Source organism: Lynx canadensis, chromosome C2 (assembly GCF_007474595.2).
Source record: "Lynx canadensis isolate LIC74 chromosome C2, mLynCan4.pri.v2, whole genome shotgun sequence".
NCBI classification, from domain to species: domain Eukaryota; kingdom Metazoa; phylum Chordata; class Mammalia; order Carnivora; family Felidae; genus Lynx; species Lynx canadensis.
The window spans coordinates 87,322,040-87,336,436 of record NC_044311.2 but is presented as its reverse complement, the minus strand read 5'-3'; the positions used below and the strand labels follow the sequence as shown (position 1 = coordinate 87,336,436).

At 45.2% G+C, this 14,397-nt stretch overlaps 1 protein-coding gene across 2 annotated transcripts in view; it reads right to left on the bottom strand.

The window, feature by feature from the left end:
- MUC4 (mucin 4, cell surface associated) overlaps positions 1–10,533 on the bottom strand; it is a 32,042-nt gene extending 21,509 nt beyond the window's left edge. The window contains exons 1-3 of one of the 2 annotated variants that reach the window (XM_030330244.1): positions 6,086–10,533; positions 1,568–5,629; positions 1,073–1,225 (exon numbers count right to left, since the gene is read on the bottom strand). In XM_030330244.1, the coding sequence (XP_030186104.1) occupies positions 1,073–1,225; positions 1,568–5,629; positions 6,086–10,499 (8,629 nt within the window). In that variant the 5' untranslated portion in view covers positions 10,500–10,533. Of the gene's footprint in view, positions 1–1,072; positions 1,226–1,567; positions 5,753–6,085 lie in introns of those variants that run through there. The other variant, XM_030330243.1, reaches the window with a different exon arrangement.
- Positions 10,534–14,397: the final 3,864 nt, after the last annotated feature.

The window sequence follows — 14,397 nt, the reverse complement described above, 5'->3', positions numbered from 1 at the left end:
CAAAAAGGTCCTGCTATCAGAATACCAACAAATTATTCCTTCAAGGATTCAAAGATAAAACTCCTCCAATGTTGTGAAGATGAATAATTGAAATACTATTTTGTAGAATGAGACTTATTTCCCAAGATGGTATTTCTCTAGATAAACTGGAAGACCCCCCAGAATTTGTCCTCAGACTCCTTAGAAGTACTTGGGCTCTAGTTTGAGAAACCTTGCCCTAACTATTTCTCAAATGGCTCTCCTCCTTTCTTTCCTGGCAGTCCTCCCCTGATTTGCTTGGAATACCACAACAGTCTGTATACATCTTTCCTGGCCTCCTCCAAATTCATTCAATGCTCCAACCAACATAGCATCATTCAGAAATACAAATCTAGCCATGTCTTCCTTGGTCCCTCACATGGAAGCCCCATTTCTCAACACTCTTCACTTTGCTTCCAGCGTCCCCAAGTGCTTTGGGATCTCCTCCCTGTGCGACACTGGGACTACTTTTCATGTTTACACCTTTATTCAAGCTGTTCAAGCCTCCTGTCTGCTTGGGACACTTCCCCTTCCCCAACTCCTATTCATTCTTTCCAGGAATCCTCCTCTTCACCTTAAGCACACCCGAATGCCCCCTAGAGGTCTTCCATTGTGTGTCTAATACCCTGCATTTATTCCTCTAATTGCACCTATCCAGGCATCAGATCTATCTCTTACTGAACAGCACCTTAATCATTTCTCTATTTCCACCTCTTCGCCCAGTGCTATGTACAAAGCCAGCCCTCAACACCCAGCTCTGATGCTGTCTCATTGTCCCCTGTGAGAGCTCACAACCTGAGAGGGTAGTCCATAAGCAAGCAGGCTGAGACTGAGTATTCAGTTACATCACCCTTCTAAAGTGGAGATGGGGAACAGCTGGACTTCCCATGGCCCAGATGAGACAGTAGAGGTATCCACAGAACTGGCTCCCCCAGCTACCCACAAGGGTCCTCACTGGTAGATCCAATCAGGCTGCCACAACTACAGCATCTACATCTAACTCAATCCTCTCCAACCCAAGGTAGAGGGGCCCCAGGTCTACAGAATCACTTACCTTTCTTGGGCTTGTTAGGGACTGGGACAGCAGTTGAGTGTTTGCTTGTAGATGTGCTGGGAGTGGACGTTGTAAGGGTCTGGGAGGTTGTTGGTGGTAGTGATGTTGTTGTGCTTCTCTGGCTGCCTGTCCTCAGTGAAGTTGTGATTGCTCCTGGGCATGCAGGGAGAGAAAACTGGAGTGGGTCTTATAGTCGGAAAGTAGCAGAGTCAAAGAGAGTCACAGACCTCAGGAGCTGGAAGAGACAGCTAGAAAGTCTCTTTTATGTCTTTTGGTCATAACCAAATCACTCCATGAACATAAACAATTGTCTACTTGGGACAGAGGGAATGGTGAGCCTGTCACTCACCACACCCCCACTCACCTCATCTTCTTGTGGACCTGTCCTCAATGCCAGCCTGGTAGTGTCAACTCACCATCTCTCTCAAGCACTCTAGGCTGAATTGAGCCAATGGGGCCACTGTAAGAGACCGAGATATTGGAATCCCCACCTACCTGGTGTCTGAGTCTTCACAATGGAGCTTGAGGATGCAGTGGATGCTGGGAAAGTTCTGGTAACAGACAGAGGAGCAGAGTGCCCTGTGAATAGAGTGGTGGAGCTCCAGGTGACTGCGGGGCCAGGGGCTGATTGAGAGAATGAAGAGTCACTGGTTGAAGTATAGAAACTTGATATGGTCTGAGCTGTGCCCATATTACCAGAGGAAGTAAAGTCAGAGAAAGCATAGTCTGTGGATGGCTGTAGAGTAGGCAATGGACTCTTAGAATACTTAGACACTGAAGAAGTATCAGGAGTGGTCTTGATTGAAGAATATGTTGTAGGTTGAAATGACAAAGTTGGTATGGATCCAGCAACACTGTTATGATTACTCTTAGAACTCATATACATTGGCCTTGTAGTAGGGTTAGTAGTAGAGGCTACTGTTTGAACAGTTGCAGGATGCTCAGAAATGGGTGAGCTTGACTCACCCACTGAGGAAGTTGGGACTTGCATGGTATTTGTCATGGAGTTACTGACAGAACCCACAGGGGAAATGGTCACTGCAGTCATGTTTTTATGGAGGGCTGAGCTTGGAGCTGTTCTCTGGACTTCACTTGTGACCAAAACTGTAGAAGGAGAATGAGAGGCTACATCACTCAGAGTGGTAGAGACAACAGTAGTCGGCCCTTCAGTTGCCCCAGATAACAAAGTTGGCATTGCTGTTTGGGTTCTGTGGCTGTCTCTGACTGGGTTGGAGATAAGTGTTGTGCTGGTGTCTGAAGATGACAGAGTGTGGGCAGTGGTTTTTGGTAACATGTGCACATTTGGTGTAGATGAAGGAGGTGGAGGTGTAACTGTTGAGAAGGTGTCAGTCACCTGGGAGACTGAGCTTATGGCTTCAGATCCTCTGGTGCTTCCTATAATTTGAGTCTGAGCCTTCTGGGAAACAGCTGATATTTCTTGAGAGGTGTTGGGGACAATAATGGACACCAATTCCGTGGTTCCTGGAGTAGTGTCATGACTTGCTGCAGAGGACAACAATTCAGTTTTTGATTGAGTTATGTGGTTTTCCCTGGAGAAAGTTGGTGAGAAACTCTTGATCTTATCTGAGGTGGATATTCCTGGGAAAGCATTTCCTAAAGTTGTTTGGCTGCTTGCTGTAGATGAAGAAGCTGTAGCTGTGCCCACCAAGAGGGTGTCTGCCAAAAAGGTGGTATCTGTTACCAAGGAGGCTGGTGTGTTGGTATGTGGTTCTCCAGTGGTCACTGTGCTTTGTGTCTGGTGGGTTTGGGAAATGGCTGATGTGTCAGGTGAGGCACTAGAAGCAGGGGATGTTGATTGTCCTCTTGGGCCTAGTGTTGTTGAAACTACAGAGCTCTGAAAAGTGGTGCTTTTAATGGAAAGTGATGTGCCTCTTAATGTTCCTGGGCTGGTGTCAGCACTGGTTGGTGACGTCCATAGTTCTGTGGTAGTGGTAGTGACCTGAGTTGTGTGGCTGTCCCTTGAGGGTGCTGGTGTGAAGGTTGTAACTTCACCTGTGGTGGGTGTATCCTGAGGAACATTTTCTGAGGGCAAATGTCCACTTGATTTGAAAGGAGAAGTTGCAGATGTGACTGTCTTGATTGTGTCTGTCATGGGGAAGATTAAACTTGTGGTTTGGGATTCTTGTGTGGTCCGTGGACCTTGAGTATGACCTATCTGGGAAACAACTGATGATTCTTGAGAAGAGGTGCTGCTAGAGAGTGGTGTTGACTGCCTTGCTGGGCTTGCTGTTATAGTTTGTTGAGATGTATGTTCACTTAGTAAGGATGAAGGAGATGCAGATGTAACTGTTTTGATGGTTTGGGTTACATTGGAGCTTCTGCTGACATGAATATCTCCAGTGGTCCCTATGCCTTGTGTCCAGTGAGACTTGGAAATTGCCACTGTTGTTTCCTGAGGAGATGTGCTGAGATAGGAGTGTGGGGTTGGCACTTCTTCATCTACTGTTGAGACTGTAGAGGTAACCCAAGAAATACTGCTAGCTATTGAAGAAGATGAAATTTCTGTAACCAGTATAGTGGAAGCCATTGGTGTTGAAAACAGTTCTTTTTGTGACTGAGTTGTGTGACTGCTATCACTGAAGGATGAGGAAGTGAATGTTGTTTTATCTGGAATGAATGACATTGAACTGCTGGAATGAGGCCATCCTGCTGTCTCTGTGTCTGCATGGGTATGGAAAACAGTAGATGTTTTTGGAGCTGGAGTACTGATAGACAGTGGTGTTGGTTGTATTGCTGACTGCCATGTTGTAGAAACATTAGGAATGAATGGAGGAAAACTACTAGTTACAGGTAGGGATGTATCTCCTGTATTTTCCACAGTAGTGTCTATTGAAGTTGAGGCTGTCAATGTCTCTGATGTCATCAAAGGTGTTTTACTGTCACTGGAAGTAGGTGAAGTGATTGCTTCACCTGAAGGAGATATTGCCGGAGGAATTCTCCCTGAAAGAGTATGTCCACTAGGTAAAGATAAAAGAGTCGATGTGGTTGCTGATGTAATTCCACTGAATTCAGATTCTCTGGTGGTCTCTAGGCTTGGAGTCTGGTAATTCTGGGTAGATGCTGATGTTCCTGGAGTAGATGTGCTGGAAAAGATTGCAATTGATTGTACTTCTAGTCCACTTTTCATGGGTACTGTTGAAGGGACTGGAATAACAGTTCTAGTAATAGGAGTTGATGTGTCCTTTCCATTACCTACAGTGGTATCTGTTGAGGTTGGTACTGTCAATAAAACTGATGTTGCTAGAGGTGCAATGCTGACACTAGAAGAGGATAGGGTGCTTTCTTTCCTAGAGGTGGATATCTCCTGTGAGACGATCTCTGTAAGAGTGTGTCCATTTAGGGAAGATGAAGGAGTTGAGGTGATGAAGACTGACATAGTGTCGGTTTGAGATTCTCTGCTGGTCTCCATGCTCTGAGTCCTGTAGTCATGAGAAGATGCTGTCATCTCTGCAGTGGAAGTAATGGAAGAGGAGGGTGTTGTGTGTCCTTCTACTCCAGTTGCCCTTGAGAATGTTGAGGTGACTGGAGTAAAACTTCCTATTTCAGGGTGTGTTGTATGTTTTGTGTATCCTACAGTGGTGTCTGTTGATGCTGGTGTTATGGAAATCTCTGATATCACTGCATGTGAGTTGCTTGCATGGGAAGAGGCTGAAGTGTCATCTGTGGAGGATGTTGACAGGGGCATTTCTGAAGTTGCCGAAGGTTTGTGGCTGACGCTGGAAGGAGATGAAGTGCTTGCATTCTCAGGGGTGGGTGTCTCCTGTGAGATGCTTTGTGTAAGGGTGTGTCCACTTAGGGACAGTGAAAGAGTTGATGTGATCACTGCTGAGATAGTGCTAGTTTGAGATTCCCTGATGGTCTCCATGGTTTGAGTCCTGTAACTTTGAGAAGATGCTGATGTCTCTGGGGTAGAAGTGATGGAAGAGGGTGCCGTGGACTGTTCCTCTACTCCAGTTGTCCTTGAGAGTATTGACGTAACTGCAGTAAAACTTGCTGTTTCAGGGTATGATGCATGTTTTGTGTTTCCTCCAGTGGTGACTGTGGAGGTTGGTGTTTGGAGGAACTCTGATGTCATTTGATGTCTGTTGCTTGTACTGGAGGAGGCGGAAGTGTGTTCTATGGAGATTGTTGACGTGGGCATTTCTGACACTGTGGAAGGTTTGTGGCTGACACTAGAAGGAGATGAAGTCCGCGCTTCCCCAGAGGTGGAAGTCTCCTGTGAGATGCTCTCTGTAAGGGTGTGTCCACTTAGGGAAAATGAAGGAGTTGATGTGATCACTGCTGAGATAGTGCTGGTTTGAGATTCCCTGATGGTGTCCATGGTCTGAGTTCCGTGACTTTGAGAAGACGCTGTTGTCTCTGAAGCAGAAGTGATGGAAGAGGGTGCCATGGACTGTTCCTCTACTCCAGTTGACTTTGATAGGGTTGAGGTGACTGCAGTAAAACTTGCTGTTTCAGGGTATGATGAATGTTTTGTGTTTCCTTCAGTGGTGTCTGTGGAAAGAGGCGTTTGGGGGAACTCTGATGTCATTTGATGTCTGTTGCTTGTACTGGAAGAGGCTGAAGTATCATCTGTGGAGGATGTTGACGGGGGCATTTCTGAGGTTGCAGAAGGTGTGTGGCTGATGCTGGAATGAGATGAAGTCCTTGCTTCCCCAGAGGTGGGAGTCTCCTGTGAGGTGCCCTCTGTAAGGGTGTGTCCACTTAGGGTCGATGAAGGAGTTGATGTGATCACTGCTGAGATAGTGCTGGTTTGAGATTCCCTGATGGTGTCCATGGTCTGAGTCCCGTGTCGTTGAGAAGACGGTGTTGTCTCTGAAGCAGAAGTGATGGAAGTGGGTGCCGTGGACTGTTCCTCTACTCCAGTTGTCCTTGAGAGTATTGACGTGACTGCAGTAAAACTTGCTGTTTCAGGGTATGATGCGTGTTTTGTGTTTCCTCCAGTGGTGACTGTGGAGGTTGGTGTTTGGAGGAACTCTGATGTCATTTGATGTCTGTTGCTTGTACTGGAAGAGGCTGAAGTGTCTTCTGTGGAGATTGTTGACGTGGGCATTTCTGACACTGTGGAAGGGCTGTGGCTGATGCTGGAAGGAGATGATGTCCTTGCTTCCCCAGAGGAGAATGTTTCCTGTGAGGTGCTCTCTGTAAGGGTGTGTCCATTTAGGGAGGATGAAGGGGTTGTTGTGATCACTGCTGAGATAGTGCTGCTTTGAGATTCTCTGGTGCTGTCCTCGGTCTGTGTCCTGTGGCTTTGAGAAGACGCTGTTGTCTCTGAAGCAGAAGTGACTGAAGAGCGTGCCATGGAGTGTTCTCTTAGTCCAGTTGACATTGAGAGTGTTGAGGTGACTGGGGTAAAACTTGCTGCTTCAGAGTGTGATGTGTGTTTTGTGTTTCCTCCAGTGGTGACTGTTGATACTGGTGTTATGGAAACCTCTGATGTCACTGCATGTGAGTTGCTTGCAGGGGAGGAGGCTGAAGTGTCATCTGTGGAGGATGTTGACGTGGGTATTTCTGACACTGTGGAAGGTTTGTGGCTGACACTAGAAGGAGATGAAGTGCGTGCTTCCCCAGAAGTGGAAGTCACCTGTGAGATGCTCTCTGTAAGGGTGTGTCCACTTAGGGTCGATGAAGGAGTTGATGTGATCACTGCTGAGATAGTGCTGGTTTGAGATTCCCTGATGGTGTCCATGGTCTGAGTCCCGTGGCTTTGAGAAGACGCTGTTGTCTCTGAAGCAGAAGTGATGGAAGAGGGTGCCGTGGACTGTTCCTCTACTCCAGTTGTCCTTGAGGGTATTGAGGTGACTACAGTAAAATTTGCTCTTTCAGGGTATGATGTGTGTTTTGTGTTTCCTTCAGTGGTGTCTGTGGAGATTGGTGTTTGGCGGAACTCTGATGTCATTTGATGTCTGTTGCTTGTACTGGAAGAGGCTGAAGTGTCATCTGTGGAGATTGTTGACGTGGGAATTTCTGACACTGTGGAAGGTTTGTGGCTGATGCTGGAAGGAGATGAAGTCCTTGCTTTCCCAGAGGTGGATGTCTCCTGTGAAGTGCTCTCTGTAAGGGTGTGTCCATTTAGGGAGGATGAAGGGGTTGTTGTGATCAGTGCCAATCTCGTGCTGCTTTGAAATTCTCTGGTGCTGTCCTTGGTCTCTGTCCTGTGGCTTTGAGAAGACGTTGCTGTCTCTGAAGCAGAAGTGATGGAAGAGCGTGCCATGGAGTGTTTTCTTTGTCCAGTTGACACTGAGAGTATTGAGGTGACTGGGGTCAAACTTCCAGTTTCAGGGTATGATATGTGTTTTGTGTTTCCTTCAGTGGTGTCTGTGGAAACAGGCGTTTGGGGGAACTCTGATGTCATTTGATGTCTGTTGCTTGTACTGGAAGAGGCTGAAGTATCATCTGTGGAGGATGTTGTCGGGGGCATTTCTGAGGTTGCAGAAGGTGTGTGGCTGATGCTGGAATGAGATGAAGTCCTTGCTTCCCCAGAGGTGTGAGTCTCCTGTGAGGTGCCCTCTGTAAGGGTGTGTCCACTTAGGGATGATGAAGAAGTTGATGTGATCACTGCTGAGATAGTGCTGCTTTGAGATTCCCTGATGGTGTCCATGGTCTGAGTTCCGTGACTTTGAGAAGACGCTGTTGTCTCTGAAACAGAAGTGACTGAAGAGCGCGCCATGGAGTGTTCTCTTAGTCCAGTTGACATTGAGAGTGTTGAGGTGACTGGGGGAAAACTTGCTGTTTCAGAGTGTGATGTGTGTTTTGTGTTTCCTCCAGTGGTGTCTGTTGATACTGGTGTTATGGAAACCTCTGATGTCACTGCATGTGAGTTGCTTGCAGGGGAGGAGGCTGAGGTGTCATCTGTGGAGGATGTTGACGTGGGCATTTCTGACACTGTGGAAGGTTTGTGGCTGACACTAGAAGGAGATGAAGTGCGCGCTTCCCCAGAGGTAGAAGTCTCCTGTGAGATGCTCTCTGTAAGGGTGTGTCCACTTAGGGTCAATGAAGGAGTTGATGTGATCACTGCTGAGATAGTGCTGGTTTGAGATTCCCTGATGGTGTCCATGGTCTGAGTCCTGTGGCTCTGAGAAGACGCTGTTGTCTCTGAAGCAGAAGTGATGGAAGAGGGTGCCATGGACTGTTCCTCTACTCCAGTTGACTTTGATAGGGTTGAGGTGACTGCAGTAAAACTTGCTGTTTCAGGGTATGATGAATGTTTTGTGTTTCCTTCAGTGGTGTCTGTGGAAAGAGGCGTTTGGGGGAACTCTGATGTCATTTGATGTCTGTTGCTTGTACTGGAAGAGGCTGAAGTATGATCTGTGGAGGATGTTGATGGGGGCATTTCTGAGGTTGCAGAAGGTGTGTGGCTGATGCTGGAATGAGATGAAGTCCTTGCTTCCCCAGAGGTGGATGTCTCCTGTGAGGTGCTCTCTGTAAGGGTGTGTCCATTTAGGGAGGATGAAGGGGTTGTTGTGATCACTGCCAATCTCGTGCTGCTTTGAAATTCTCTGGTGCTCTCCTTGGTCTCTGTCCTGTGGCTTTGAGAAGATGTTGCTGTCTCTGAAGCAGAAGTGACGGAAGAGCGTGCCATGGAGTGTTCTCTTAGTCCAGTTGACACTGAGAGTATTGAGGTGACTGGGGTCAAACTTCCAGTTTCAGGGTATGACATGTGTTTTGTGTTTCCTTCAGTGGTGTCTGTGGGAACAGGCGTTTGGGGGAACTCTGATGTCATTTGATGTCTGTTGCTTGCACGGGAAGAGGCTGAAGTATCATCGGTGGAGGATGTTGTCGGGGGCATTTCTGAGGTTGCAGAAGGTTTGTGGCTGATGCTGGAATGAGATGAAGTCCTTGCTTCCCCAGAGGTGGGAGTCTCCTGTGAGATGCTCTCTATCAGGGTGTGTCCACTTAGGGACGATGAAGGAGTTGATGTGATCACTGCTGAGATAGTGCTGCTTTGAGATTCCCTGATGGTGTCCATGGTCTGAGTCCCGTGTCGTTGAGAAGACGGTGTTGTCTCTGAAGCAGAAGTGATGGAAGTGGGTGCCGTGGACTGTTCCTCTACTCCAGTTGTCCTTGAGAGTATTGACGTGACTGCAGTAAAACTTGCTGTTTCAGGGTATGATGCGTGTTTTGTGTTTCCTCCAGTGGTGACTGTGGAGGTTGGTGTTTGGAGGAACTCTGATGTCATTTGATGTCTGTTGCTTGTACCAGAAGAGGCTGAGGTGTCTTCTGTGGAGATTGTTGACATGGGCATTTCTGACACTGTGGAAGGGCTGTGGCTCATGCTGGAATGAGATGAAGTCCTTGCTTCCCCAGAGGTGGATGTTTCCTGTGAGGTGCTCTCTGTAAGGGTGTGTCCATTTAGGGAGGATGAAGGGGTTGTTGTGATCACTGCTGAGATAGTGCTGCTTTGAGATTCTCTGGTGCTGTCCTCGGCCTGTGTCCTGTGGCTTTGAGAAGACGCTGTTGTCTCTGAAGCAGAAGTGACTGAAGAGCGTGCCATGGAGTGTTCTCTTAGTCCAGTTGACATTGAGAGTGTTGAGGTGACTGGGGTAAAACTTGCTGCTTCAGAGTGTGATGTGTGTTTTGTGTTTCCTCCAGTGGTGACTGTTGATACTGGTGTTATGGAAACCTCTGATGTCACTGCATGTGAGTTGCTTGCATGGGAAGAGACTGAAGTGTCATCTGTGGAGGATGTTGACGTGGGCATTTCTGACACTGTGGAAGGTTTGTGGCTGACACTAGAAGGAGATGAAGTGCGCGCTTCCCCAGAGGTAGAAGTCTCCTGTGAGATGCTCTCTGTAAGGGTGTGTCCACTTAGGGTCAATGAAGGAGTTGATGTGATCACTGCTGAGATAGTGCTGGTTTGAGATTCCCTGATGGTGTCCATGGTCTGAGTCCTGTGGCTCTGAGAAGACGCTGTTGTCTCTGAAGCAGAAGTGATGGAAGAGGGTGCCATGGACTGTTCCTCTACTCCAGTTGACTTTGATAGGGTTGAGGTGACTGCAGTAAAACTTGCTGTTTCAGGGTATGATGAATGTTTTGTGTTTCCTTCAGTGGTGTCTGTGGAAAGAGGCGTTTGGGGGAACTCTGATGTCATTTGATGTCTGTTGCTTGTACTGGAAGAGGCTGAAGTATGATCTGTGGAGGATGTTGATGGGGGCATTTCTGAGGTTGCAGAAGGTGTGTGGCTGATGCTGGAATGAGATGAAGTCCTTGCTTCCCCAGAGGTGGATGTCTCCTGTGAGGTGCTCTCTGTAAGGGTGTGTCCATTTAGGGAGGATGAAGGGGTTGTTGTGATCACTGCCAATCTCGTGCTGCTTTGAAATTCTCTGGTGCTCTCCTTGGTCTCTGTCCTGTGGCTTTGAGAAGATGTTGCTGTCTCTGAAGCAGAAGTGACGGAAGAGCGTGCCATGGAGTGTTCTCTTAGTCCAGTTGACACTGAGAGTATTGAGGTGACTGGGGTCAAACATCCAGTTTCAGGGTATGACATGTGTTTTGTGTTTCCTTCAGTGGTGTCTGTGGGAACAGGCGTTTGGGGGAACTCTGATGTCATTTGATGTCTGTTGCTTGCACGGGAAGAGGCTGAAGTATCATCGGTGGAGGATGTTGTCGGGGGCATTTCTGAGGTTGCAGAAGGTTTGTGGCTGATGCTGGAATGAGATGAAGTCCTTGCTTCCCCAGAGGTGGGAATCTCCTGTGAGATGCTCTCTATCAGGGTGTGTCCACTTAGGGATGATGAAGGAGCTGATGTGATCACTGCTGAGATAGTGCTGGTTTGAGATTCCCTGATGGTGTCCATGGTCTGAGTCCCGTGTCGTTGAGAAGACGGTGTTGTCTCTGAAGCAGAAGTGATGGAAGTGGGTGCCGTGGACTGTTCCTCTACTCCAGTTGTCTTTGAGAGTATTGACGTGACTGCAGTAAAACTTGCTGTTTCAGGGTATGATGCGTGTTTTGTGTTTCCTCCAGTGGTAACTGTGGAGGTTGGTGTTTGGCGGAACTCTGATGTCACGACAAGTGTTTTGCTTGCACTAGAAAAGACTGCAATGTTCTCTGTGGAGTTCAGTGACTTGGACATATCTGACGTCATGGAATATTTGTTGCTGACAGTGGAAACAGATGAAGTTCCTGTTTTGCCATAGGTGGCTGTGTCCTGGGAATTGTGTTGTCTAAGGGTTTGTGTACTTAGGTGGGGTGAAGTATTTGGTCTGCTCATAGCCGCGTTAGTGCTGGTTTGAGAGTCACTCATGGTCTCGGTCATGATGCTGGTTTGAGGTACTCCAGTGGTCTGTGTTGTCTGAGCCTGTCCATTCGTGGAAGGTGCTGCTATATCAGAGTAGAAATAACAAATAAGCATGTTGTTGATTGTACCTCTAGTGTACATCTTGGGCAGGCTATTGAGCTGAGTTTTGTTTTTTTTTCAAAGCCAATTAAATGTCTACTTTTCCTCCTCATTTTTAACATTTCTTCCAATCTAGCAGATACTAAAGAGTGAGAGTACATACTCTATCCCTGGTCATGTTATAACATAATGGTAATTTAATTGATCATTCCTATTTTTTTTCAACTTACTTTTATGCCGAATATTTACATACTAATCTGGTTTGTTTAAAATATTTGACTGCACTCCCAGTAGTTGTAGACAAATCCTCAATCAGTACAGCGTACCATCCTCCTGAATTTTATTTTAAAGGCCTTGATTCTTTTAAACAAAAGAAGAACTTAAGAAACATTCAGTCTTTTTTGTTTTTTTCTTTTAGATACTTATTCTTTTGGGTTTTCATTAGTTCCCTAGCTGTTCTCAAACTTTTTTTTAAACCTCAGTGCTCATAACTAGTTGAAGGCATGATGTTGATGAATGTAGTCAAAAAGACATGACCTGTCCTGCACCCCCATTGCTCACTGAGCTGGGCCTAGGCACTTTCAGGCTTCTCACCCCTTTCCTTATTCTTGGAATGTGGGTTCTGCTTGCTTTTTCCACTTCTGGAGGCTATCCACTCAGGGACATAGCCTTGAGATAGTGATGTGGTGTCAAAAGCACCTGCATGGTAAATGTGACTGAGCCCAGATAGGGCCTCTTCATAAACTTTTGGGATTTGGTGGGCAGGTGCAGGGATTTATTCATCTTGCTGCCACCCAAGCCTGAATGTCAGTTCCCTTTGCTATTATTAAAACTGCCACCTACCAAGCTGGAGTGGCCTGTCTCTTTCATGAGTCTCTCCCTGTGCTCTGAGTACAGTTTCAAATTATATCTAGGAAGCTCCAAAGAGGGTTGTGAACCAATAGATGAAGTTCACAGAGGGACAAACTTCCAGCAAAGAAGGTTTGAGTGTAGTTCCTAGAGTTGACTATAATTCCACAACTTTTCTCATCTTACGAAAGCAATTTAGACTTTCAGGTTAGTGAGAATGGTTATGAGTCAGCTCTAATTTATTGAAATATAAGTAACTCACTTGCCTCCTTCTATGCTTTGTTAATAGTAATTAATGACACATGACATGTTTCTAAGCTGGTGTGGACAAATGCATGGATTGAGCTAGAAGGTCCTTGGTTCCCTATTTAACCCCAAAATGAGTCTGCTTCAACCTTACTTTTTTAAAGTTTATTTATTTTGAGATAGAGAGAAGGAGAGAGAAGGAGAGAGAGAATCCTAAGCAGGCTCCACACTGTCACATAGAGACCAAAGCAGCTCTTAATCTCAGAAGCTGTGAGATCATGATCTGAGCCAAAATCAAGAGTTAGATGCTTAAGTGATTGAGCCGCCCAGGCACTCCAAGTCTGCTTCAACTTTGAAAGGAGACCGCCTTTATTCAGAATTATTAGTAGATTTGCTTACAGGACTTTCGATTCTATATATAAACTCTCTTCAATAATGTTCCAAAGTTTGGTTTATCCAGATAAGGTTTAGATTAGAAAACATTATTATTAACCTTATTTCATTTTCCTAAGCATTGCTCTATTATCTGGCTTTGAGTTACCACACAGAAGCCATACACATGCCAAATTTACTAAATTTATTATAGATTCTTGGCAATTAATATATTTTCGGAGGCTGCATCATCTCTATTAAAATTAATATCAGCAGCAAAAGTTTAACAATAGCATAGTCCAATTTTTAAGCAAATATTTTTGTTTGTCACAGTGATACAACTCCATTTCCAGCAATATGGCAAAAGAGATAAGTCTTTAACTACAAAACCTATGAATGTCAGATAATGTGTAGAAAATATTTTCTGAATGCAGAGCTGAGATCAGAAGAAAGAAAGGTAAACACTTAAGAGTGAAAGGGTCAAAATCTGAGATGTTAAGTCAGTGCTCTTAAGGAATCTACAGATTTCTGAGCTGTAAAGTGTTGAGAGTTAAGGGCTCCATAAGAAAAGGAGACACAGTCTTAGATCAGGACACTGTAAATTGAATATTTTCTGCATAAATCTAGAACTCTCAGAGGAAAGGTGAACTAGAAGAATCAGAAAGAAAAAGGAAAAAGAAAGCTGAATGGAGGATATAATTAAGAATAGAAATGAAGATAAACTAGGCAAACTTCCAGCAAGGTGAATTAAGAAAAAGAAATTAAAGTAGATAACAAAAAGGAAGAGCATTAGGAATGAACTTAACTTTGCAACTTAAGGAACTAGAAAAAAGAAGAACAAACTATACCCAAAGCTAGCAGAAGGAAGGAAATAATAAAAATTAGGGCAGAGATATGTGAAATAGAGAATAAAACAGTAGAGAAAATCAATAAAACCAAAAGTTGATTCTTTGAGAAAAACCAGCAGAATTGATATACTTGTAGCTAGGTGGACTAAGATAAAAAAGAGGGAATACTCAAATTACTGACACCAGACATGAAAATGGGGACTTTGCTGCCAATCGTACAGAAATAGAAGGATTATAAGTGAGCACTGTGAATAGCTATACACCAACAAATTAGATAACCTTGATGAAATGGTCAATGTGTTTTCTGGAAACACAGAACCTGTCAAGACTAAATCATAAAGAAATAAAAAATGAATAGACCTATAACTTGTAAGGAGATTGAATCAACAATCAAAAATCTCCCAGCTAAGAAAAGCCCTGGACCTGATGGCTTCTGGTGAATTCTACCAAACATTTAAAGAAGAACTAACACCAATCCTTTTCAAGCTGTTCCAACAAATTGAAGAGGAAGGAACACTTCCTAATTCATTCAGAGTTCACTAGACAAATCACTACAAATCTCTAGACAAATTGGTCCCTTATGACTGATGTTTCGTATGAACATTGATACAAAAGTCCTTAACAAAATAGTAGCAAGCTTCATTCAGGATTATACA